Source organism: Crassostrea angulata, chromosome 10 (assembly GCF_025612915.1).
Source record: "Crassostrea angulata isolate pt1a10 chromosome 10, ASM2561291v2, whole genome shotgun sequence".
Lineage (NCBI taxonomy): Eukaryota > Metazoa > Mollusca > Bivalvia > Ostreida > Ostreidae > Magallana > Magallana angulata.
The window spans coordinates 12,447,099-12,472,427 of NC_069120.1; the positions used below are offsets into that span (position 1 = coordinate 12,447,099).

General features: G+C 34.2%; 1 protein-coding gene across 5 annotated transcripts; it reads right to left on the reverse strand.

Moving 5' to 3' along the window:
• Window positions 1-4,531: 4,531 nt before the first annotated feature.
• Window positions 4,532-15,485, reverse strand: LOC128164944 (elongation of very long chain fatty acids protein 2-like). 5 transcript variants are annotated; one of them, XM_052829057.1, is made up of 7 exons: window positions 15,358-15,485; window positions 13,649-13,717; window positions 12,395-12,588; window positions 11,169-11,264; window positions 8,658-8,829; window positions 7,572-7,696; window positions 4,532-7,220 (listed from the first exon to the last, which is right to left on the reverse strand). In XM_052829057.1, exons 2-7 carry the CDS (start codon window positions 13,710-13,712, stop codon window positions 6,942-6,944), a joined length of 930 nt encoding a protein of 309 aa, XP_052685017.1. In that variant the 5' UTR covers window positions 13,713-13,717; window positions 15,358-15,485; the 3' UTR covers window positions 4,532-6,941. The 5 variants fall into 5 exon arrangements, with proteins under 5 accessions (XP_052685017.1, XP_052685020.1, XP_052685018.1 ...); XM_052829060.1 differs by lacking the exon at window positions 15,358-15,485 and adding an exon at window positions 14,909-15,344; XM_052829058.1 differs by lacking the exon at window positions 15,358-15,485 and adding an exon at window positions 14,830-14,853.
• Window positions 15,486-25,329: the final 9,844 nt, after the last annotated feature.

Genomic DNA, 25,329 nt, shown 5'->3' on the forward strand with positions numbered 1-25,329 from the left:
AGAGACATTTCCATGCTCTGGTTATAAATATAACCCTTACATAGTGAGCTAGTCGCTGACTTAAATTACTCAAACAATAAATGATCATTTTACTTTATCCATACATGTTCACTGACAACTGAAATCCATTTTTTGCTAGTCATATATGTGTCATTTCTTTAGTTTGTCAAATATTGATGTCATGTGTTCAGAGTTTTTCTTCATCTATATTTAATACGTATGTACTCTGAAAAACACAACTTACCAGTATGGTAAAGAGTGGAAGATGATATTATCGATAGTTGGAAGGATTCATCAACACTAGATTCAGATAACTTTAATTAAATTACTTGCAGATTTTCAAGAAAGAAGTTTAATATAAAATGCAATACTTTTTTATGAAGGCTTTACATGCACTGATATGGGTTCGTCACTTCATTTTATACAACACCATTCATGTCATTAACATTCAGTCTTGTTTTTGCAACAATGTTTTGCTGTAACATTATTCTAGGAAAAATAATCCAGGAACATTTAAATTATTTTGCATGTTGTTTCATCCATTTCATGACTCTTAAGTTCACATAAACACGTTAAACAGATTGTTTCTCATTCACTTCATTAGAGTTGATTTCTAAGAAATCTGTTATCTTTTTTCAAGACATGGGTAATGTATCCTCAAGTTGGCTACCTCAGTTTTCAAAATACTTACGTTGAGCATTTCCAAATCAAATAAAACTCATTTCACTCCAAAATGTTGACTTATTTTATTATATCAACTGAAAATGGATAATTCGTTCAATGATTCATTGAACTTAAACTGATATGGAGACAGACAGAATGCTAAGAAGATGTGGGATTCAGTAAAAATGCCCATAGCAGGATAGAAAAGGAACTCAAAATAACAAGGAGGCCAGAGGCCTTGACAGTCACCTAAGTATCATAGCTAGATGGACCTGTCAGGGGGTCTTGTGTCTGCATTTTAAACTTCATTTCAAAGTCTCTTGTGTCTGCATTTTAAACTTCATTTCAAAGTATAGTCTCAGAAACTCCTCCGATTGTTACTCCCACTTTTATTACTGTATTTGATATTTGCATTGCAAACGTTGATTCATTAAAAAAAAAGGGGGGGGGGGTCAAATCTATGATTATCTATACCCTAGCTCAAGGGGGAAAAATGTTAACTTTTGGTAGACCAGGGGTCATGAATTTCACAATTAAGGTAGAAGAAATACTTGTTTTGTGTCACTTTGCTACACCTTTGGTAGAGGGCATCATGGACATCATAACCATGCAGTTTTAGTTATTTTCCCACGTGTGGGAGAACAGAAGAAAATTTGTCTCTTTTTTTGCATATTAGGCCCTGAGGGGGGGGGGGGGGGTTAGTAAAGCCATGAATTTCACAATTTAGGACAATTTAGGTTTCTCTTACCATAGAAATGCTTCACACCAAACCTTACTTTAACCTTAATTCTCTCCATGCCAGAAGGCACATGAGGCTTGGACATTTATTTTCCATTAATGCCGGCCTGAGGCTGTACAGCATGCCGCATTCTTAGAGCTCTGGCCTGCTTTTATACACTCAACCTCCATCAACCGCGGCCATGTCTTGGTTGTCCCCTCTTCCTTCTTTCCTCAGGTGTCCACTCGAGTGCCACAGCAGTCATCCATTTGATCCTTTCTTAGAACATCGTCGATCCAGTTCCATCTCCTACACCTCACCTCACAACTAATGTTTTCTGCCGCTACCATCTCCATAACGGTCTTGTTTGGGATATGTTGCTGCCATCTTATCTTGAGAATTCTTCTGAGGCACTTCGTCTGAAAGGTATCTATATCCGCTTTTCCTCTGTATTGGTTAGCCTCAAAGTCTCGCATACATACAGCAATACGGACAGGGCCAGGCTCTTGAAGAGGGAGACTTTGGTCTTCACACCAAAAATTGTAACAATTGGCCTTGTAGTTTTCAAAAAGAAGTTGAAAATGTGAAATTGCGATGTTGCACAATGGATGACGTACAATGACAGATGAAGACCAATTACTTGAATCCCCTTTATCTAGCTATGCTTTGAGCCAAGTTTGTTTAAAAATTTGTTTTGGAGAAAAACAAAAAATGTAAAAAGTTTAAAGATGGGCAGAGAGAGGGACAGACAGACAGATAAATAGACAGAAAAACAAACAGACAACACTGACAAGCTCACTTGAACCTTTAGTTCAGATGCGCTTAAAATACAGTTATATCAAGAATTGTAATATCGCATTAAAGGGAGATAACTGTAGTAATATTTTTAGACATGATGTCTAAATACTTTCATGTTCACTAGCTTTCCCAGTGAATATGCATACAAATAATGAATACATTGTATATCTATGATAACAAAGTTGGGTAAATTTACCATAATTTCTGCTGCATGGTCTGCTGTGAAATATCTGGAAATATATTAATTAATTTATTGGTAACGTTTATTTATATACATTCAAAAAGCTTGAGATCAAACTAAATTACACTAGCATATACAAGATTAAAAACATGTAGCTCAATGATTCATAAGTGAGATCTCTTTTAGTACTGAACAAGTTTAAGTGAATTATAATTGGGTACTCTCAATGGCCGTACGTGGCATACCTTTATCAGATTTGCTCAACATTTATGATATCACCTTATTTACAATAAGTAATCCCACAATACTCTTATTTCAAGACACAAAGATAAAAATGCATTTACAATATACCGGTACAATGTAAGTGCATTTTTATGAAGTTCAATGGACATTACTTGTGCGTATGTTACACGTTTGTCATTTAATATCAAAATCCAATGTATCAACATCAGCTAAGGTTAAATAATGTGAACATTCTAATAAAAGGATGCCAAAGATTGGGTACACAAACCTTTGCCTTCACAAAAAATCTAAATATATATCCCAGTGTCTATATATAAATACAAAATTATCATACTTCAACGTTTTATCAAGGTACTTGTATGCAAGTTTTACACATAGTATGATCTGTGTTAACCTTCATACATACCTGAAGTATCTCAGCTTGTTTATCATAATTGAGTAAATATTGACTGGACACAAATTTTGCACTTTTCCTGCAAGGAACTTGACCTTGACCGAATAAGCTTGGATCAAGGTCATGACACATCCTCAAGTTATAAGCTATGAAGTAAGAACTTCAAATGTAAATATCTACTTATTTCAAGAAATATTATTATAGATATAGTGCCTTTAATTTTGTTATCTCCCCTCCCCCACAAACAAAATTTGGGGAGGGGGTATATAGGAATCCTCCTGTTTGTTTGTCTGTCTGCAAAATCTGTGTCCAGTCCATATCTTTTTTATGAAGAATCATTTGAAGTTCTTACTTCAATTTTTTAGCATGTTATGCTTGTATTTAGTCCATAAAGTGATTAAAGTGGCTGATATTGTTTCTTCTGAATCACTGCTACTCTGTGGCCCGATCATGCAGTTTTGTTTCATAATAAGCGATAGGAATTTCAAAAATCCAACCCTTGAACACATTGTTCTATGCATTCCATAAATCTCTGCATGGTCATTTTGTGGTAAAAGTGAGCTAATTGGACTAAAAATGCCTATGTTCATTACCTTTGAGCAATAAATCATTGTACAAGGAGATTGTAGACTCAGCACCCACATCTCACTTATATTTATCATAAGTTCATAGAGTAATTCCCAATAATAACAGCTCAGTCTCTGGCCCAATTGTTGCAGAAGAAGCAAAATCCCATCATAAGAATGATAAATTCTCTCTTTGGAATAAATGCACCAGTTTGACTTGTCACTGTTGGGTATTATTCTACTTCTACTAAAAAAACACCAGATCATCTCTATGGATCTTAATCATGATTCATTTTAATGCCACAGATGATATTATTTTTAAAGACAACTTACAACAAAAATGACCTAGGAATCATGTTCACTACATTTGGTGAAACCTTAGATAGTTTCAGCAATCACCACCTATCAAAAGAACCTTGCCAAGAAAAAAAGAGTATGTAACATCTGTTACAAGCCCCCAAGTAGTCAAGACAGACAGGCCAAGAAATCAAAATTACAGTTTGAATAAAGTTTCATTCAGAAAAAGCCAACTTTAAAATACTGAATGCCATAACGGTGCAAGACTAAGATTTGTTTTGCTCCAATCTTGTTTCTCAACTTTTTTAGGTTCAATAAAGGATCAATAGCTATTTCATGTACCAATAAAATCTGAGACATGAAAAGTAGGTATCAATAAATACACTACTGTAATCCTATCACAGATACCTCAGGTGTTCAAGTTAACCCTATCGCAGATACCCCAGATGTTCAAGTTGACGTAAAAGTGATGGATAGTACACACAGTCTACCCCAAACCTATGTACTTTGTACCTAATCATATATTGCACCATGTAAGGGCTTGATTGCCTTACTGTGTACTAGCTAGGGCAACATTCAGTCTTACACAGCAAATCCTGCAGTGTTATTATAAATCTCTCAACCCCTGAAAACAGCCCTGCAGCATTAATCAGTATAATAAACACTTAATATGTAAGTTTCAAATTTAATACCCTATTACAAATGGTAAACAAGAGTCAACATCTATATAATCTATAACAGAAATAAGCATGAATAGGTGGATACAAATGAAATCAAAATGTTTTTTTAAATTCCTCTACCTAATGAGTTTGATCTTACAATAAAAATGTCTACGAAAGAGAACAGTTTGTGTTCCATAGTCCAATTCAAGAGATGACCAGGTCATGTTCCAAATTTTCCATTTTGACAAACAAACCCAGGTCTAAGAATGTCCCTCCCCCAAAACCAGTACATGTACATGTATGTATAATCCATTTAGATTATTACACAAAATCAACATGTAATACATGTATTTACACAGCTGAAATTGGAGCTCCACACCAAAAAAATAAAAATAATAATAATAATCCATCCCAAAAGTAGAAAAGAGACAACCTGATTTGTAGACTATGGTACAATATCATTTCTACAAATTGTATACAAAAAATTAGAAAATAATCAAGGTATCTCAATTTAAAAAAAAAAAAGTACCGGTACCCAGTACTACATGTATAAAACACCAATATAAATCAGTGCATATATAGTATCTATAGCTTTCCAGGCTGTTATGAATCAACATAGATGTCAACAAATGCAGAAATCCTCAATTTCCTTCTGGTCACTTTTTCTGTTGAAATTTGGCAGCTGGACAATCATGAAAATCAAACAGAACTATGGTCCTTTGGACTTGAGGAATCTTACAAACTGGCTGATAAAGCTTAAAGTATCTGCCTAAGTAGTTGTGTTCTTTAAAGTTAAGTACATTATAAAATGTACAAGTAAATGTACATTCATTTTATCAACATATATATCAATGAATTGCACCTATATACCTCGTACACAATGACAAAAATAGGCTATATTAATAAATTACATGTATAGAAATAAATCACTTGAAGAAGAGCGTTATCCTCATTACAATTTTTGTAGCTAAATATATGATATTGCATTCATTACACATCATGCCTCGATCAAATTCAAACACTCAAATAATAGATGCATCAAAAATATTTGAACTAAATACACTTTTTATCTGTTTTTTCAAAATAGATTGAATTGAATATATCATGATATTGATTTCTGTATGTTCAGTATTACAGACTTTTCTTTAAAGAAAGGTTAGTAACCATGTTCAGTTAGTTTAAAAATGGGGGAGGGGTGTATCGGGCAGGAGGATTGATTGCACACATTTATTTATATAAAAGTATATTCCATCAGTATACAGGCAAAGAAAAACCAGGAGTCTGTCCATATAAGCACCATGTTTTGACAGTTATAGTTTTGACATCTTTGAGAAATTTGACGTCCTGCCTCAATGACGCAGGTATTAAAACATGATAATAACAAGCAAAATTCACAACACCGAAAAATAATATTTAAGAAACAGTCCAACCATTCATTCTAACATCCATTCAAACTGTTGAAAAAAAAATTACAGGCTTCACAAACCAGAAATATAAAAACTTTCTGCTAGTTCTCATGGCACTAAAGAACTTGCCAAAAATCTAGAAATATTTTCAAAGTAAAAGAGTTGGTAATTGAATACCTATTCATCTAAAAGGTATTCTCTGCATCTCACTAGTCATTTAGCAACAAAAAAACATCTACCAGTATTCATATGAAAAAAAAATCAACACTTTACATTTTGCACCAAGATAAAATGATCATCAGATATAAAAAAAATATATAACAACAAGAATATGTAATCTTCAACAGTTTTGTTCAAGTTGCACTTAGTAAAAATCAATATAATCAAGATACACACATTTGTACTCATTGACCCAAAAATAATTTATGACTTTCAGTCATCTAGTAAAAAAAATAATCTGACATGCAAAAAAATGTCTTCTAAATGTTTTAAAATTATGTACAAAATAAGTACAGTGAGGCATTGCTATAAAGAACAATTTTGTTCCAAGAGCATTCAAATAATGAATCTTAATATAACATTTAATTATTGAGTCCCATTCAAATGTCTTCAGAAGGTGAAACATCCAGATCATTAATATCTGGATAAATGAGGCTCCACTGTACTGATTTAATTGAAAGATGTCCATCATAAATAGCTGATTTGGCCATAAAGCAACAATTTATGATCACTGATTTCTTCACACTAAAAATGCATAAATGGGTGGGGGTGGGGGTATAGAGAATATGTAAAGGATATGCATATTTCATTTCTCTGCAATTCAAAAAAATTTAACTGTTCAAGATGGATTTCTACTGTACACTGATCTCTAACCATACATGGAATTGATTATATCCATTCAAATACAAACAAATATAATATTAAGAAAGGTTTCAATACACCATCTGGTAAAACAAGATGATGCTTTTTAACTTAATCATACATTTGTTCACTTCTGCTTTTGAAGGCTCGCATCAATCACTTTTCGAGTGTCCATTTGCGATGCCATTAGAATGGCCATTAACACTGTTGCCATGGGTAACACTGCCATTTTTGCTGACCCCATTTTGAGCCAGATCAGTCTTTTTATAACCTGCCCTTTTGTTTTTGATATAAGTTTGTAAGTAAAAGTTTCCAAACAGAACCATCATAGAAATCATGTAACTGCTAAGAAGAACATGGCTCCATAGGGGGAAGTCACAACCCGTGAAAGTTGTCTGGATGGTGTGGAAAAAAATCAAAACAAACTGAGTCTGAAAAGACAATAACATCAAATATGGGTTATACTGATCAACTGGTAAGTCTAACATGTACATTAATAAAAGCTTATTTTATGAAAAGTGTTATAGTTTAGCCAAGAGTTCAATTAATAGGTTGAGAAATTAGACATTGCATTCTGGGTTGGGCAAATCATCTTTCATTACTAATACTGGTATGCAGATTTTAGCAATTGAAATATTCCTTTTTGATCTATTTTTATTTCTAACCACTGATTTTCTTCATAAAACATGTAATGCTATTCATTGACTTCCTGATAAGAAGTGCTTTATATTCATTCAATTTGGGGCTTCTTTATTGCAAATAAAAAGTCAGGAGTTTCTTACCAGCTGTAATCTTGTAATATATTTTTTCCACCATAATTTGCCCCTCATAGATGGGATGGCTGCTAGTGCATAATAGGTGTACATGATAATGTGTACAAATGCATTCAGCGAGCTACAAAACCAGGCTGAAAAACAAAATCAAAAAAATACTGTACACAAGAAAATATAACCCCCATTTTAATTTGACCCTTACGCACTCGTTGCCCATGGGAGAAAGTAAGACAGGACAAATATTTTCAAAGGGCATGGTCACGATAATGGTAAAAAATTATTTGCCTAATATGAATGTGTCAAATGTTAGAAACTGCTTATTTATGTTTAAAACAAATTAGAAAATTGAAAAATCAGCTTGAAAAAGATTTTTTACTAGTACATTGAACCTATGTAAACGAAAACAGGGCACAAACCTTCTTTACATGACAAAGAATTGCGAGCTCTGTATCTTATTTAAAACTGAAAGACTGACTCTCAAATTTAACTTGATCATTAAAAATACATTCCTAAAGCATCGCAAATAAAAGCAGAAAAGTAGACTTTGACCAAAATCGGGACCATGTCCCTCTAAAACGTTTTTATATAACTGTGTTATAAAAAAGACTGTTCAATTCTAACTGTGTCCTCGCGAATTCAAGATGACGGAATCCGTTTGCAAGTATAGAAGAGCGAGAAAAAAATTGGGACAAAAATAACTCTATATAAAGTACCGTAATAAGGATATTCTGGCAACCAAGCAATGGAATGGAAAATATATTTTTGACCAGAAAGGTGAGAAATTTTTAAACAATTAATGCAGGATTTGAAATTCATGACATTTATACCCTCAAGTGAGTTTGCAACAAAATGCAAAGGTGAGGGTGCATGGGGTTAAAAAACACCTGCTATTTAGTTTTAATCAATCTTTTTAATTCTTTCATTCCTTTGATAGTATTCAACTGCTAAACCCAATAATGAAATCAATATAAAAGGCAAGATTTCATACGCTCTCAAATTATCTACATGCATAAGATTTACTTTTTCTTTTTTTTTTTTATATGTACAAAGACATAACAGCAAAGTTGAGACTTGTTAGAAGACTTATATACTCACACTGGCCCCCTGGTATATAAGTGGTGACCCACCAGTAGATATTGACTATAGAACAGTGATGGTACACATGTAGGAAGGAGATCTGCTCCTGTTTCTTCCTTAGCACCATTAAAACAGAATCAACCAGTTCTACTATTTTGGAGAGGAAGAACATGTGTATGATCCTCGCCATCTGAAACAAAAATATATCAAGGTTAAATAATATAATGTAAATTCCTAATTAAACGCGAGGAATTAATATCCGCGTAAAAATGCGAGAAGCACATCTCGCGGATTTTAAAATCTCGCTTAATTTTCTGAGATATGAGAATTATAAGAGATTAGAATAAAAGTTCTGCTTTTGCGATTTTATATTTTCTCGCGTTTTGATACAAAGCACAGAGATCATGGAATGAAGTACTTGTGTAAAGTAAGGAATCTACAGTAATCCTAAAAAATCCCATGTAATTTATATATATGAAGCACTGTGATTGATGTAATGGAACAGGGCTGTATTGTATAACATGACAAATGTGCTCGATACAGTAAAACTTGGTTAGTACAAACTTATAGGGACTATTGAATTTACTTCACTATATCTGAATAATGAATTTGTAACATTAATCATAACAAATTTGTTATACAGGTATAAATATTTCCTTCCTTATGGCCACCACTTGTTGGCGGGCATATAAAGAGAATATATTTTGAGAAAACTTAAGATAATTGGACGTGTAAATTGAAAAATATATGTGTATATAAATTCATTTCAATTATTATGTGGATTAGTGCAACTAACTTTAAGCAACTTAAAACAGTTCTTTATAAACAATATAAATGTTGTTATTTTTCAACTCTATGGGGCTCAAAATCAGTTTGCTATAAATGTATCAGTAAATTTGTTATTATAACCGAAATAATTATATCCAAATTTTTTTACAAGGATTTGTTAAGAAAATTGCAGGAAACGCGAACAAAATTTCACTATATCAGTTCGTACTTAACGAGTTTTACTGTGTCTGCTATCAAACAATAATTAAAATTTCAATAAACTTAAAATGAAATCTAACTGAACCTCAGGTCTATGCATCGGTCCATTTTGACTGTCAGAATAAATATTTAAAATGTTTCTTTTACAAATATAATATCCTAGCTTATTTTACATGAAATCATATAATAAGTAATAAATATGCAATGTGAACAATCAATCTATTGACAACATGAATACAGAATAAAACTGTATTGTTCAAATTTTAATCATTCCATACAGCCAAAAACTCCTTTTTTCTCTCCCTAAGAAATGAGATTATGCCTCCCTTTATATTTGCTCAAGTTCAATATTTAAATAGACTGGTTTCGCAAATTCATTCAACAAGAGTTGTATGATTGCTAATGTATTTTGCAATAGCTATGATAACATTGAAATGCAATGGGTGGCAGTTATTGAATTTTCACAAACATATTATTTACTGCCTTGAAAATGCTTTTTCCAAGATAACTTTCAAAAGATATCGCCTGTTTTCTGGCATTTTGATGACAAACACTAGAAAGCATAATAAAATCAATGCCTGTAACAAACCCGATTTTACAACATTTGAATGGCAAACAAGGATTTTAAAAAGGGGGAAGAGTCTAATAAAAAAAATTAGGATTTCTGATAGAAATTAATTCATTCAATGACAGTTACCTGCCAGTGAAGCCTTCAATACAAAATAGTGCCGAGTACAGCAAATATGGTAAATCTTTTTGCTATTGGTGTAAGAGGCACTTAGTAAAGAAAGTGAAATGATGAAACAATGCAAGTATCATAGCTATTAACCATGTTTCCTTTAGCTTTTAGGGTCTAGCTATGTTTTACTCCTGTGTGATCAGATCAATATGAAAAGTCCACCCCCCCCCCTTTTCCATTCACGACTACTGGCAAACTGTATGAATTATGTGCATATTGTTCATTGGGACATTCTCAAAAGATTATACCAGTCATACAGCCCCTCAAATAACGCCTGCACCACACAGTCTGGGATTAGTAATTCTGTATTGAAAGAGCTTTAAAGGCGCTTAATAATTCTTAGGTACTGTATTATAGTGTTACAGACTTTTAACACTCTAGCAAGCATGATGATGTTGGAAAGCAATCTTTTGTAAGAGACAGTCACTAGCTGTTAAATCATGATATCATACAGTGTTACTGCATGGTGATCATGTTCCTTGTATAACATATCTGACTATAGGTTGTACTTATAAACAGGTCGGTCCAAACCTTGTGGCAGAAAGCCATTAATAACTAGTACATTACTGGTATATCAGCAGAAATATGTTTTGTCAGCCAAAGTAACCAAGTTAGAAGACAGAATCTACTCCAATTAGGAAAGTATTGATCAGATTACAAAGCTCTGCCAAATTCGAATATCACCCCATAGTACAAAGTCCACCCTGCATACCAAAATAACAAACCTTTCTGATGCTTAATTCACCTTTATCTATATGTCAATATGGCTCTTTATGAAATTGCCTTCATACATACATACATACCCTAGCTTCTTTGGGGTCCTTCTGTGTGTCTTTATTGTACACACAACATAAGAATCCATTTTTCCAATAATCAGCGTGGATTGCACTGGCTATTATCTACAAAAATTTACATTTTTGGTTTGAGGTCTACAAAGTTCATAATTACAAAATGTCTTTATAGCTTATCTATATGGATTCAAAGTTTCAATTTTGGAAAAAGAATTTTTTATATCATGATGTTGCAAAGTTATAACATGTATTGCCATAATTGGGCACAAAATTTTATTTCATTGCATTGTAATTATATTAATCAATAATAATTCAACACTTTCCAATTTTACAATTGACAGATAGACATACATGTACCATACCAAAGCTACATATATAGATGTAACAGTTTGACATATAACCATGCTGTGAAGCATTGGAAAAAATATTCCTTTTTTAATGATAGATCATCAAAAGGAATAAATGTTTCATGAAACCTGCTCATGTTACGTCAGTAAAGAATTGAATTAAGGTGGTATGGTACAACATTTATCAATATTAATGATTATGTGGATAAAAGAATGATTAAATCAAAATACTTTCACCAGTTTACAATTTTCAAATTTTACAATATATTACCAAAAAATGAGATTTAAAATTTTTTGGAAAGGAAAAATAATAAAAGCCCCAACGGGATTTGAACTCATAACTTACAGATCTGTAGTGAACATTCAAACCCACTGCGCTGTTAGGTAACAATTTCAAAAAAAAAAAAATTTTAATAAATTAATACTCAATTTTATTGTTTATTTTGATAGGATGTACTTCACAATAGGAAGCCGTCCCATACCACCTTTTAAAGTATTTCTGGGTTTTTTCATAGCCGATAAAAGAATGCAAATTTGTCACTTTAAACTTGATCTTTAAATCATCAGTACTTATAAACTACATGCCATACAAAAGCATGATGTCTGCAAGCAAAGTGTAGCAGGCTATTACCCTATTGCTTGATCACAGTACAATAGGTATTATTAATTTATTTTGGTGGTAATAAGAAAATAAAATTCATTTTTTCAATGAAAGTACTAGGATTGCAAATAAGCAATTTTTATTTAGATCACAGACTTGCTAGCATAGAGAAAGCAAAGGTAAACAATTTCATGAAATGTTATGCTTGGTGGAAAATTTCTATACCTGCCATTTATAAAGTGTACTGGGTATACTGGTGACATAATGATATGTAATATTGAATAACTTACCTCGACAAACATGTATGTAGACCATACCACCAATATACTATTGTACACCACCAGGAATCGAGGGAAGGTGAAAGCCGGACGGTTTTTCATATACCGTGGGCCGATCAGAGTAACAAACAAAATATACACTAGAGTTATTATCCATACGTAGACCGGGTTATCGTACAGCATAAACAGGTCCTTTGTTCTCGGATCTGTGAACATAAATATATCAAATGAATGCACAATGTACATGCACTTAATACAAACAAAACATATATTTCATATTCAAATATAACTCTAACTCCATTAATATTTTAGGATACTTTATATTTATTGCTTTAAATTTAGTGAAAAAAAATTTAATAAGTTTAGGTATATTGCATCGGCACGCTTATGGTAAATTTTCCTGATTTTACTACATTAAAAGAAATCACTCTTGCACATTTATTTCAGTTTATACAAAAAGTATTCAGCTAATAAAAAAAAAATAAAGTTAAAAGTAGATTTTCAATGGACTTCCTTCTTTTAAGTGCCGTACATGAACTGCTATCTGCAATCTTAAAATGCCATCTATTTGTGGAAATTTTTATTTTCAATATCTAACAGGACATTAACACATTAAGAAGCCCAGTCTTGATATAAAGATGAGGAAGTATTGATGCTGTAAGAGTACATATACTGCCAATGTGGATATTTCAATCCTAGGTGAAACAATACACATCTAGGCATATTTTCTCTTTCTTTATAAAATAAAATGAAAGGTTGTTCTCCAGTGAATATATTTACAAAAATACTTTATATATTTATGGTAAAATAACCCCACCTGAAAATCTCCCCTTTATGGTATGTCTACATATTAAGTCATATAGATATATCATAAATCTATACATATGATAAATATGCATAAGTATGTCATTACCTTTAAAAAAAATTTAAGTGACTAAAAGTCCAAAGTTTAAAGAATCAGCTGCTGAGCACTTATAGCTTGCTATAAGGTTAATATAAATAAAAAAATCCAATCAATGTCTAAAAAATCTAAAAGAAAACTTATAAAAAAGGTGAAGGTCTCACGGGCCAATGACCTTCACCTTAACACAAATGATGGTAGATACACCCATACCTTTGGCTCTTATCAATGACATTGTTTTATCAAAGTACTGTTTATCAGTATCAAATATTTGAAAAACTTAATTGTTGAAGTTATCCTCTTTATCTGGGCTATTTTAAATTTGGTCATGTTTATGGGGAATGGTCAGTAACCTCATAACAAACCTCTAGTGGCCTTTCCCTCTTCATACAGTCTCAACACATCTTTAACAACTGGAATTTTCTCCATGATGGCTGAAGTAAACACAAGTGAAAGGATACTGATTTCAGTACATTCAGAAATATGAAATCCTCCATAGGGTTAATACGACATTTTCAATGGCAAGAGTAAATATTGGCATTAGAGAACCATACTTAAATCACACATGATGGTTCAAAAACTGAACATGTTCAAACCTTTAATGCCCATAATAATGTCTAAATAAATACAAATACACACCCAACCTCAACAAAGAAGGTCTGCAGTCTCAATCAATGAAAAATATCACAGAAAAATAGATTGATCAAAGGGCAGAATTCTTTATAACGTACAACATGCCAACACTACTGCTGTTTAAGATAAAAGATACATACATCCCCTGTTAATAAATCTCATTAGTTTCTTCATGGGGAAAATCTCTGCTTCAGCGATTGATATAATTGATGATGATTCCTTTTCCCGACATTGTTTGACTTTGAGTATTCAACAACTATGATGTTTTCTCCCTGCATACCACAGCATATATTATTCACATGTATATACTCTTTAGCAAGTCTTCACACATTATAATTGTAGGATGGTCATAAAACTGTGATGGTAAAACCAGTCTGAAAACCAGTGCCAATAAGCTCATTTGGTTGAGCACCTGACTATAGAGTGGTCCAGGTTTGAATCCCGATCTGGTGACCATTATTTGATCTCTCACCCCGTTACGTTTGGTGTCTTACCTGTAAACTCCTGCCAGGGGAAGGGAAATTGGGTGATCTTTGAGGGCAAAGATCATTTTAATAAGGGTAGAGTTATGTTATGGTCAGACTGTTTTGATAATACAAGTACCATATAGCGGGATTGGTAGAGCACCTGACTAGAGATTCAGGGGGCCCTGGTTCAAATCCCGGTCTGGTCCATCATTATTTTTCCAATCCCATTACATATCAATTATTGGAAAATAAATGAATCATCAACCTATAATATATAATTCAAATGCCTAATATATACATAATCTTAAAATGTTCACCGTGTAACAACATATGGCCCTTAGACGTTCTATTTGTGTGGATGTTTTTGGTGGCCTATGAGTGGATATAAAGACTAGCCTATACATTGATAAACCAATCTTGCACAGGTAAACTGATATATACCGTACCCAATATGTGTTCCTGACATAAAAATGATGGACGAGATACAATAGTATACTGCTCACATCCCTCTACATTAGCATGTACCTGATAAACACAGGTGTACAAGACAGCACAGCGGGTACTTTTCACTTTAGCAAAGAAGCAAAGTTCCTTACTGATCTCCACGTGGGGACCTTGAAATCGCGGAAGTGACCTATATGTCAGGCCATTCACGTGCTACAAATGCGTATTAAACAAATATTAATATATGTCCCATATAATTCAAGAATATCAATAGCCTAATCTCATCAACAATAGCACAGCTCTAAAATTGAACAAAGTATATTTCTACAAGAAAGAAGTACATGTAAAATCATGTCATGTGTAGGGAATTTAAAGTGAAACTTGGTCAGCATGGTCAGTCGCCAGTAAATGACATGTGCATAATTACAGGTTTGTGGAAGTAAAATGGATGCTTTCGCTAATCTGGGTCATTTCAGGAAATAATGTTGATAGAAGTCCGCTACAAAAAATGTATTATAATACGAACTTACCTGCTTAAAAACCCAGAATGTTGTTGTGTATCCAGGTCCTTTCACTGTTGCCGGTAACCTAACAAAAACATGCTTGTCAAGCGTGCTTTCGTTTTATATCATATGGTTTATCTCAGCCAATCAAAGTACCGTAAAAATGCATGGCTCATTCATATGCATTGAATTTATATATAGCCTTACCAAATTCCAAAATTGAGCAAGAGTGCTTAGTGGCGCGAAAAGCAAACTCACTCTCTCTCTCTCTCTCCTCGCTCTCTCTCTCTCTCTCTCTCTCTCTGTCGGATTACTGCTAGATAATAACGTGTGCATCTCACAAGATGTGCGTTAATTGTTGACTGCGCAGTGTAATGAACCGATATTGTTATTATCGATAATCTGATTTTTGGTAATCAATCAATTGAAGTTAAATCTAATTTGCATTGGAAATGAGCCCCGGCCATTACCCCCCCCCCCCCCCCCCTTTCAACCATCGTTTCTACTGTAACGTGTTTCTCTAACAACAATAAATATAAGGGTTCATTATAAGGGATATATGATTTTGTCCGAGTACTTTGATTGATCCGATTATAATAAGACTTTCCTCTACTCTTCCTGAGTTTTAATGATTTGCTTCTATCAAAATGATTTTTCAGAGACTTTACCGGGTATTCTAAAGACTGGGTATACTGCACCCCAGACTTCCCGGTACTGGGTTCCTATTAATATTGGGAACCAGGTGCCTCAATCTCATGCAGATTTACTACGTCCTGATTCCCAACTTATTTCCCAGACACCAATACTGCTGGTGAAACTATTTCTAACTCCCACCCTAACCTCTACTTTCCTGACTATTGCCTTCCTAATACTTTTCTTCTTCTGCTCAGGCTACATCTTCCCAGTTTTGCACATCTTTGTGTACAATTGCCGAGATCTTTCTTTTCTTTACTCCTGGTAACATTTGCGAAGTTTTCTTTTCCGCTTCTAGATCCACTTCTTCAAACAGGTGTTCACCAATGTCTTCATGTCAATTCTCTTCAACAGCAACCTTCCTTGATAGAGATGATTTCTCTTCCGGTTGCTCCACTGGCATCTTATATTTACCTTTAATTTCTCGACTAGGGTGCCCTCTTCATATGCCGCACTAGTACGGTCTTCTTTTTGAAAGCCTGATCACAAAGATAACATTTGAATTTCCTCTTGGGAGAAATTTGTATGGTTTTACAGAGACTAATACGACAACAACCCGCACTCTCATATAGTTGTAGTTTGTGCTCTAATCCATTAATATACATCCTTTTCCCACAAAAATCTATAAGGCATGTATTGCTTTGTAAGAAGTCCAAGCCAAGGATCCCATCAACTTTTACATCCGCTACCACAGCCTTACAACATAATTTCTGAGTACCAAGTTCAATGGTAAATGATCCTCTCCCCTGCACGATCAAAGGTGTACCATCAGCATTCACAATTTCATGTGTAAATGACGCAAGTTCATTTTCACAAATTTTTACTATTTCAGCATGCAATCTATCTGATAGAATGGTAAGGGGGTAAGGGTAGCACCAGTGTCTAACAATAAGTTACACTGAACACCATTTACCATCGCATTAATGAACAACCCAGATTTCTTGATTTCCTGTTCACCCTTAATTGAGATTGAACTGGAGACAATCGTACTAGTTTACAGTTGCGATTCTTTATTTCCCTTCAGACGATTTGAATGTTTTAAGTCTGACTCTTGGCTCTTACATTCATCCTTTCTGTTTTTCAAGAAACAGTCCTTCATCTTATGGCCTTTTCTACCACAGTAGTGACATTTAAAAGGGAAGTTGTGCTGTCTGTTAAAATTGCTGGAAATAGGTGAAACGTGTGCTTCTTTTAATGAAACTACATTGGAAATTCTCTTTTCTAAATCTTTAAGAGAAGTCTGTATTTCGTCTCTCAATTGTCTTAGCTCTTCCCTGACAATTTGATCTGTTTGAGCATTCATGTGCCACTTGGTCATTGCTTGTGTTTCTGGCAAATCCCACATCCCCTCTTCTTTGACGTTCTGCTCTACAAAATTTCCTCTGCAAAACGTACTGCATCATTTAAGGATTTTGGTCGGGACTGCTGAATACGAAGACGCGTGTCAAAATCAATGACTGCATCTACAAACTGATCTTAAGCTATCATCTCGGTAACTTCCCTAGGGGTTGTTGGGTATGTGAGATACACTAAACGCTGAATGCTTTCACCAAGTTCTGGCAAAGATTCGTTTGCTTTTTGCCGTTTTCCTCGCAGCATAGCCCGATAGAGTTAATTCTGTCTGATTAGCTGGCGCAAATATTGACTCAAGTGCATCACATAACTCTGTATAGGTACCATTTGAACCTGTGCTCATGTTACCAAGAACAGTTTGAGCCTGTCCATGTAACGATGCTGCTAGGTACAGGCATTTCTGGCGTGAATTCCACGAGTTGATGTCAATACATGCTTCAAATTGAGCCTTATAGTCTATCCAAGACCCAGATCCATCCTACGTTGCTGGTTTCATTATCGTTTTTCCGTAAGGATTTACTTTGGGCATTGTATTTTGATCATTGTCATTCAAAGACATACCAGGGCTACGAAGTTCATGAACTGGGTTATGTTTACTTGACCATGTAACAGTGGACGTAGCTATTGACGTTACAGTGCTTCGAGTATTCAAGGAAGAAGTTGGTGTCAACTATGTATCTGTAAATACTGGCTGTCTTAATGTTCCAAAATTTATTATCTTCTTCTTTTGGAAAATCTCGGCCGTCGGTCTGTTTATCTTTGTACAATGTATAACCGGGCTCTGGAAATCTCATGTGCCCAAGTCTATCTCCTGTATTTCTTGGCGTTCTGTAGTCTAGTTCATCAAAACTATTGTCAAAGATCTTTTGCCGACATCTACTCCGGAATTTGGTACTAGTGAAGACTTGGTATTCTGTTTTTAATTTTTCTAACGCTTCTCTGAGTTTTTCCCTTATGGCATCTATTGCACTGAGGTCGGCTATCAAATCATCTTTTATGTTACTCATTCTGATTTAATTTGTTACCAAGTTTTCTATTTTCAATTAATTTCAGAAGGTGTATACTTGGTAAACTTTATTCGGCAACTTTACTTTGTAACGCACGATACCTAGACTCAGAATCAAATTAATACTACTTAATAAACATATACCTGGTAAAATTAGCACAGGACCTACTTGGTAGAATAACACCAGGTAAACTAAAAGAAGGAATAATTCAAATAAATGATAGGACTACTGATTCAAATCAAATTAATATTCTATCCCTTAACCAGCTGCCACCAAAATGTAACGTGTTTCTCTAACAACAATAAATATAAGGGTTCTTTTTAAGGGATATATAATGTCCTAAGATACTCTGTCTGAGTATTTTGATTGATCCGATTTTAATAAGATTTTCCTCTACTTTTTTTGTCCCTTTTTTCCTCTACTTTTTTTCTTTGTTTTAATGATTTGCTTCGATTAATATGATTTTTCAGAGACTTTACCGGGTATTCTAAAGACTGATTATACTGCACCACAGATTTCCCGGTACTGGGTTCCTATTAATATTGGGAACCAGGTGCCTCAATCTCATGCAGATTTACTACGTCCTGATTCCCAACTTAATTCCCCAGACACCAATACCGCTGGTGAAAGTATTTCTAACTCCAACCCTAGCCTCTACTTTCCTGTCTATTGCTTTCCTAATACTTTTCTTCTTCTGCTCAGGCTTCTCCAATTTGTCGCCTTCGAGCTTCCTAGCCAGTCTACCTCAGCTGCCGGCTGAGCTGACTTATATACCCTTGGAACAGTTCATTTTAAGGGGCATCAGGTCATACCATGGGTGCGTTCAATTCGTTTCACTACGTCAAGAAGTGCGAAGTGTTTTATCTTCCAGAGAACAGGAGAAATAGACCATAGACCAATTCCAGCACCACGAAGGTAAAAGACCAGCATTGACAAAGGAATATGTCATAATGAGCCAGATACAACCAGGTTGGCTACAAAAAGCACTTTTTGTAAAAGATGATGGTTACTATTTTACTATATTTAAAAGATAACGTTAAAAAGATATTTCTTTCTTTATTTTTTTGAAAGTTCGCAATTGCATGCATGTGAATAAATAGTTTACTGTTACAAATTAATCGATCTTACGTAGACACAAATGTTTCAAGTTACTGGTTACTTTTAGCGCGTCCATTCGTCTTTCCAGCCAACTAAAATGCTTTGAATTAATATAAGAGTATTTAATGGGACATGGTCACGATTTTGGTCAAAAATTATTTTTCCGATTTTAATGCATATGGTTAACAATGCTTCAGTTAGACATTTTTAATAGGCCAACAAAATTTGAGTGTCATTCGTTGAGTTATAAGCGACTTACAGAACTTAAAATTCTTTGCTTCATAAACAAAGCGTTTGTTTTCATTTTGAATGTTAAAGTGAAAATTCCCGTTTTAGACATAATACGAATGTGTTAAAGATTAGGAACTGTTTATCTATGCTTAAAATGAATAAAAAGATCAGCTTGAAAAGGTTTTTTTTTTACTGGTATATAGAACCTATGTAAACAAAAACAGGGCACGAGTATTGTTTACGCGACAAAGAATTATTAGCCCTGTATCTTGCTTATAACTCTACAATGACTCTTAAATTTCATTTGATCATCAGAAATGCATTCCTTAAGAATTGTAAATAATAAAAACATAAAAATAGAATTTGACCAAAATCGTGACCATGCCCCTTTAATGATATTCAATGTTAGAATAATAAGGTCCTTAACATGGATTGGATACCTCGTAACTAAGTGTAGATTTCTGTATTCTGTTCTTACATGTCTGCGACCGTAATAAAAATTCCGCGTGTAAAGTTGTGACCTACTGGTCAGAATATAGTCCAAATCGTACATGCAAACCATGCTTTTAGAGAAAAGAAGATAAATTAAGAAACATTCACTTATAAATTGTAATGCATCGACATATTTTATTATTTTATATTAATAAAATCAACAAACCGGACGACTCGCCTGCAATCCAGGCAAACTGAACAAATTACAATACATACAAGAAATGCACATGGCCTGTATGATGTTTCTTATATACACATAACATATCACGTTTCGTTGTTTGGCGATCATGGACAGATATATTTATAAAAAAAACTCGTCACAACTGGACTCTTTCTTAAATTTTGTACTTTGCAATGTGATTCCAATGTTTACATATACATAAACTCATAACCTCCAAGCTGTCCTCATCATCAGGTCAAAATAAGCATCGCTGTCTATGGAGGCGCTGACCCCGGAGTAATAACTCAGGAACTCCTCCCACAGTATCTACAGAAAATAACCGATGCATTGTCACCCTATTAAAATATAAACCACTGATATCATAAGAATGGATGTAATGTTTTGATTGGATGCTGATGAGCCACATTTTTATAAACCCCATGCATGATTGACCTATTTGTTCCCAAATTAGGGACGGACCCTTACAATGCAAACTGAAGAGGTCAAAGTGCGTGGTTCTATCATGCAATAAAAAAATCAGTAAGAGCGGTCCGTCGTATGACTACGTACTCGTGGTCATAATCTACATTTTTATTGTTAAAATTAGATTATACTTACATACTAGAGGAACAGTAGCATCGTATGAAATACCTTCTTTCAATAAGAAAACCTGTGCTCAGGTGAGCAGTGAAGGCCATGGGTCTCCAGTATTAGTAGCTTCAATTACATGCAATGCAAATAGATTTACGGGACATATTTTTCATAAAAGAGCGGCTTTAAAACAATTTCAAATTAGAAGCCGATATCAGAACAAATTAGAAGCCGATATCAAAACAATGGGTAAATGGAATAAATTACTCGATTCTTGACTATTATGGCATTACATGTAGTAAATCGTTGTACATGTATAACAATTCCTAACTGTAAACATATATTTCAACCCCAAATGTGATACCCAAAGACTGTTGATGTAAGTGTGATTATGTTCCTTGGCCTAATAGTGTATGTCCGGTTACTTTTGCTATTATCATTTTTGGAACATAAAATGCGGATATTCTTCCTGTTATTGTATCACTGTTCAACGTGTATTTTAAAACTTATTAATCTTAAAGCGCAAAAAATACTTGCACAAATATATATTGTTTAATATAAACAGATATACTACGTTCTTTGTAAATTTTGTGACATGCGTGAAATAAAGGTGACAGTTCAGATTATGATAATATTATTTCGCTAATTACTAGTTATTAACAAAATCATATGCCCATGATTTGATAATATGCTTGAAGCTTGGTAAAAAACGTATAAAATGGATAGCAAATTAATATACGTCATATTATGAAAGAGAATGTGGTCTGTCTATAATATAAAATGCATCTGATCAGTTATAATCTGCTATATTACAGGAGTTATTGACTTCGTTCTTTGAAAGTTCAACCCGAGGCACGTGGGCCACATCGCTCACATGAGCAACAAGAGGCCCATGGGCCACATCGCTCACCTGAACAGCAGTTCATTGTGACATTCTATTTCGCTTTTTCCAATTTAAAACATTGAACCCTTTATGGGGCCCCAGTATTGGTCCGAGGTTTATAGTTGGCTTTAACAACATATGCATAAATAGTAACATAGGAATGAAAATGTGTAGCACTGTGGCGGGACCGCACGTACAAAGCCTGAAAAAATGAACGTAGAAGAGTTCCACATCAAGAGGAATAACTCTCAGACTGTACAGAACAACATCAAGAAAGATAACTTTTGGTTCCACTACATTAGAGATTACACAATTTGAGGATCCTTGCATAGTAATCTCACAAATTGTAGCATTATAGTTCTCGAGAAAAACTTTTTAAAAACATTTTCAATATATCTATCTAGGTTAAACTTTGAACCCATCTTTGGGCCCCAGTATTAGTCCAGTGCTAAAGCTTTATTTATTTGGAATCTACATTATTTAAGGATGCTTGCATAGTAATCTCACAAGCTGAAGCTTTGTAGTTCCCTAGAAAAAGATTTTTAAACATTTTCCCTCATAATTTCTATGCTAAACTTTGAACACCTCTTGGGGCCCAGTATTAGATCGAGGGTCACGGCTTTTATAATTTCGAATGTACACTATTTGAGAATGCTTACGTAGTTATCTGACAAATTGAAGCATTGTAGTTCTTGAAAAGAAGATTTTAAAACATTTTCCATTTATACTTCTACATTTAACTTTTAATCCAGCTTGGGTCCCCAGTATTAGTCCAGGGGTCACTATTTTAAAACTATCAAACCTACATTATCCAAGGTATTATGCATGCTAGTAATCTCACAAATCTAAGCATTGTAATTCTTGAGAAGAAGATATTTTAACATATTACCTTTATATTTCTATAATAAACTTTGACCCCCTCTTGGGGCCCCAGCATCGGACCGGGGGTCATGATTTTACCAATTAAGAATCTACATAAGCCAGGGATGCATGCATAGTAATCCCACAAACTATAACCTTGTAGTTCTTGAGAAGAGCATTTTTAAACGTTTCCTTTATATTTTTTAAAATGTTTAAATTTTGAACCCCCCTTGGTGCCCCATGGTGTCCGTGAGTCACGATTTTTCAAATTAGAATCTACATTATTTGAGGATGTACATGTATGCATAGTAATATCCCAAACTGTTGCATTATCTTGAGAAGAAGATTTTAAAACATTTTCCTAAATATGTTAAAATTTAAACCCCTCCTGGGGCCCCACTTTTTGTCCAGGTGTCACGATTTATACAATTTAAATTCTCACTATATATACAACCTTTTGTGTAAATATTTGCATTTTTTGGTGCAGTAGTTATTGAGAAGAAAATTTTTAAACATTTTTCCTATGTAGTTCTATGTTAAATTTTGAACCTCGCCTGGGGCTCCAGTTTTGGTCCGAGGGTCACGATTTCTACAATTTAGAGTCTGCACAATACATATCAAATGCCGGAACGCCCACAAAGGCCTCGAGCTGACATTTTCTTTAAGATAGGTATCATTAATTTAAAATTTCTGTACCAATAGTTGCATATCAATTAATATCAGAATAAAAATATTTTGTGTAACTAAATTCGTACATATTATAGTATTTTTTGCCAAGCAGACAACATATAAATACACATAAAACATGGGTTTTTATCAACAAGAGTTCACAATACCCCTCACCGTGCACCGGAACACATCCGTCCTCGACCAAGGAGCCCGCGGAGATCCGTGCCGGTGTCACTACACTATTAAATTTTACTATATATTCTTACCAAAGTTGCACAACTTTACATACAGATTAAAAATTCAAAACGAACTTCTGGAAAAAATCCTCTTTACATCTTTTTAAACAACTCTTCATTTACAATTTTCTAGCAAAATACACACGTGCATCCAGCAAGGCGTGAGACTTTGTTTACCTCCAAGTTCCACATGTGTTTGAAAATCAAGCCCGGGCCTTTAACCCTCCCCCCCCCCCCTCCGGAAACAACACGCATCAAAAATTCAAATGACCTCGCATTATTATAAAACTGGGATAGTTAGACCTCTTACACATTGTTTTTCATCTTATGAAAAAATCAGCTCCTGTTGCGTGCGGAAACGCATATATGCCAAGAAAATAGGGCACGGTATCCAAATAAAATGTAAGAAAAAATATATTTAGAGAATTTTTACACCTTATCGTATTCATCCGTCATTTCTTATTTAAACAACCTTTTATACTTATGAAATGAGTTGTCAATAATCAGGGAGACACAGTTGGGTTTTTTGGTGCACAATTTAGTTGAATAAATGGAACAAAAGTCATGTGAACATTTTTTCTATGTATTTGTATGTTAAACTTTGAACCCCGCCTGGGGACCTAATTTTGGTCCGGGGGTCACGATTTTTACAATTTAGAATCTTCACCATATATACAAGCTTTTGTGTTAATATTGACATTTCTGGTGCAGTGGTTCTTGAGAAGAAGATTTTATAAACATTTTCCTATGTATTTCTATGTTAAACTTTGAACCCCGCCTGAGGCCCCACTTTTAATCCGAGGGTCACGATTTTTACAATTTATAATCTTAACTATATATACAATCTTTTGTGTAAAAATTAGTATTTCTGGTGGAATGGTTCTTGAGAAGAAGATTTTTAAAGACACACACCCTATACTTACTGTTTCGCAATTACCTCCCTTTTGAAAAGGGCTGTACCCTTTATTTTAACAATCTATAATCCCCTTCCCATAAGGATGCTTTGCACTAAATTTGGTTAAATTTGGCCCAGTGGTTTTAGAGAAGAAGTCGAAAATGTGAAAAGTTTACAGACGGACGGACAGACAGACAGACAGACAGACGGACGGACGGACGACGGACAACAGGTGATCAGAAAAACTCACTTGAACCTTCGGTTCAGGTGAGCTAATAAAGCCATAATGAAATCAGATTTATAGCGTCATATACGAAATACCTGGACAATGTAATGGAATAGATTATGTATAAAAATATTTCCTATTTCTTTTGTTAAAAATTGAGCCCCTTCCGTAACAGGCTGATTTTATAGTCATATCAAATATTGAGCATTGCAGTTCTCAAGAAGATTCATATAGTTATATATAAACCTACATCAAACTTTGAACCCCTGGCGGGACCCAACAATTGTCCAGGGGTCAAAGTCTGCATAAGTATCGTAAGACGCACCATCCATGCAAGTTTGGTGAAGTTAAAACTAGTAGTTACTATATCTTAGATAATGTCATCAATGGGCACCTGCTCCAAAAACTTAAGCATGCTTCGAAAACCTTAACTTCCTCCAGCATCTAAAATTCATAGGTCAGATTCAGCATATAAGTCTTATAAGTCCATAAATAGAACCAGACAAACAATCCATACAATTTGGTGAGTATAGGACAAATAATAACCTAGAGTCAGGACATGCTCCGAAAAGTGTAACTACGTCCGGACGCCAACGCCGTGGGT

Excerpts from the sequence above, each read along its gene's own strand:
- LOC128164944 (XM_052829056.1), bottom strand. The coding sequence starts at position 14,090 with ATGAAGAAACTAATGAGATTTATTAACAGGGGAT. Across the intron at positions 11,265-12,394 it reads CTACATACATGTTTGTCGAG|ATAATAGCCAGTGCAATCCA; the intron begins GTAAGTTATTCA and ends AAATTTTTGTAG. Across the intron at positions 7,221-7,571 it reads ATATTACAAGATTACAGCTG|ACTCAGTTTGTTTTGATTTT; the intron begins GTAAGAAACTCC and ends TTGTCTTTTCAG.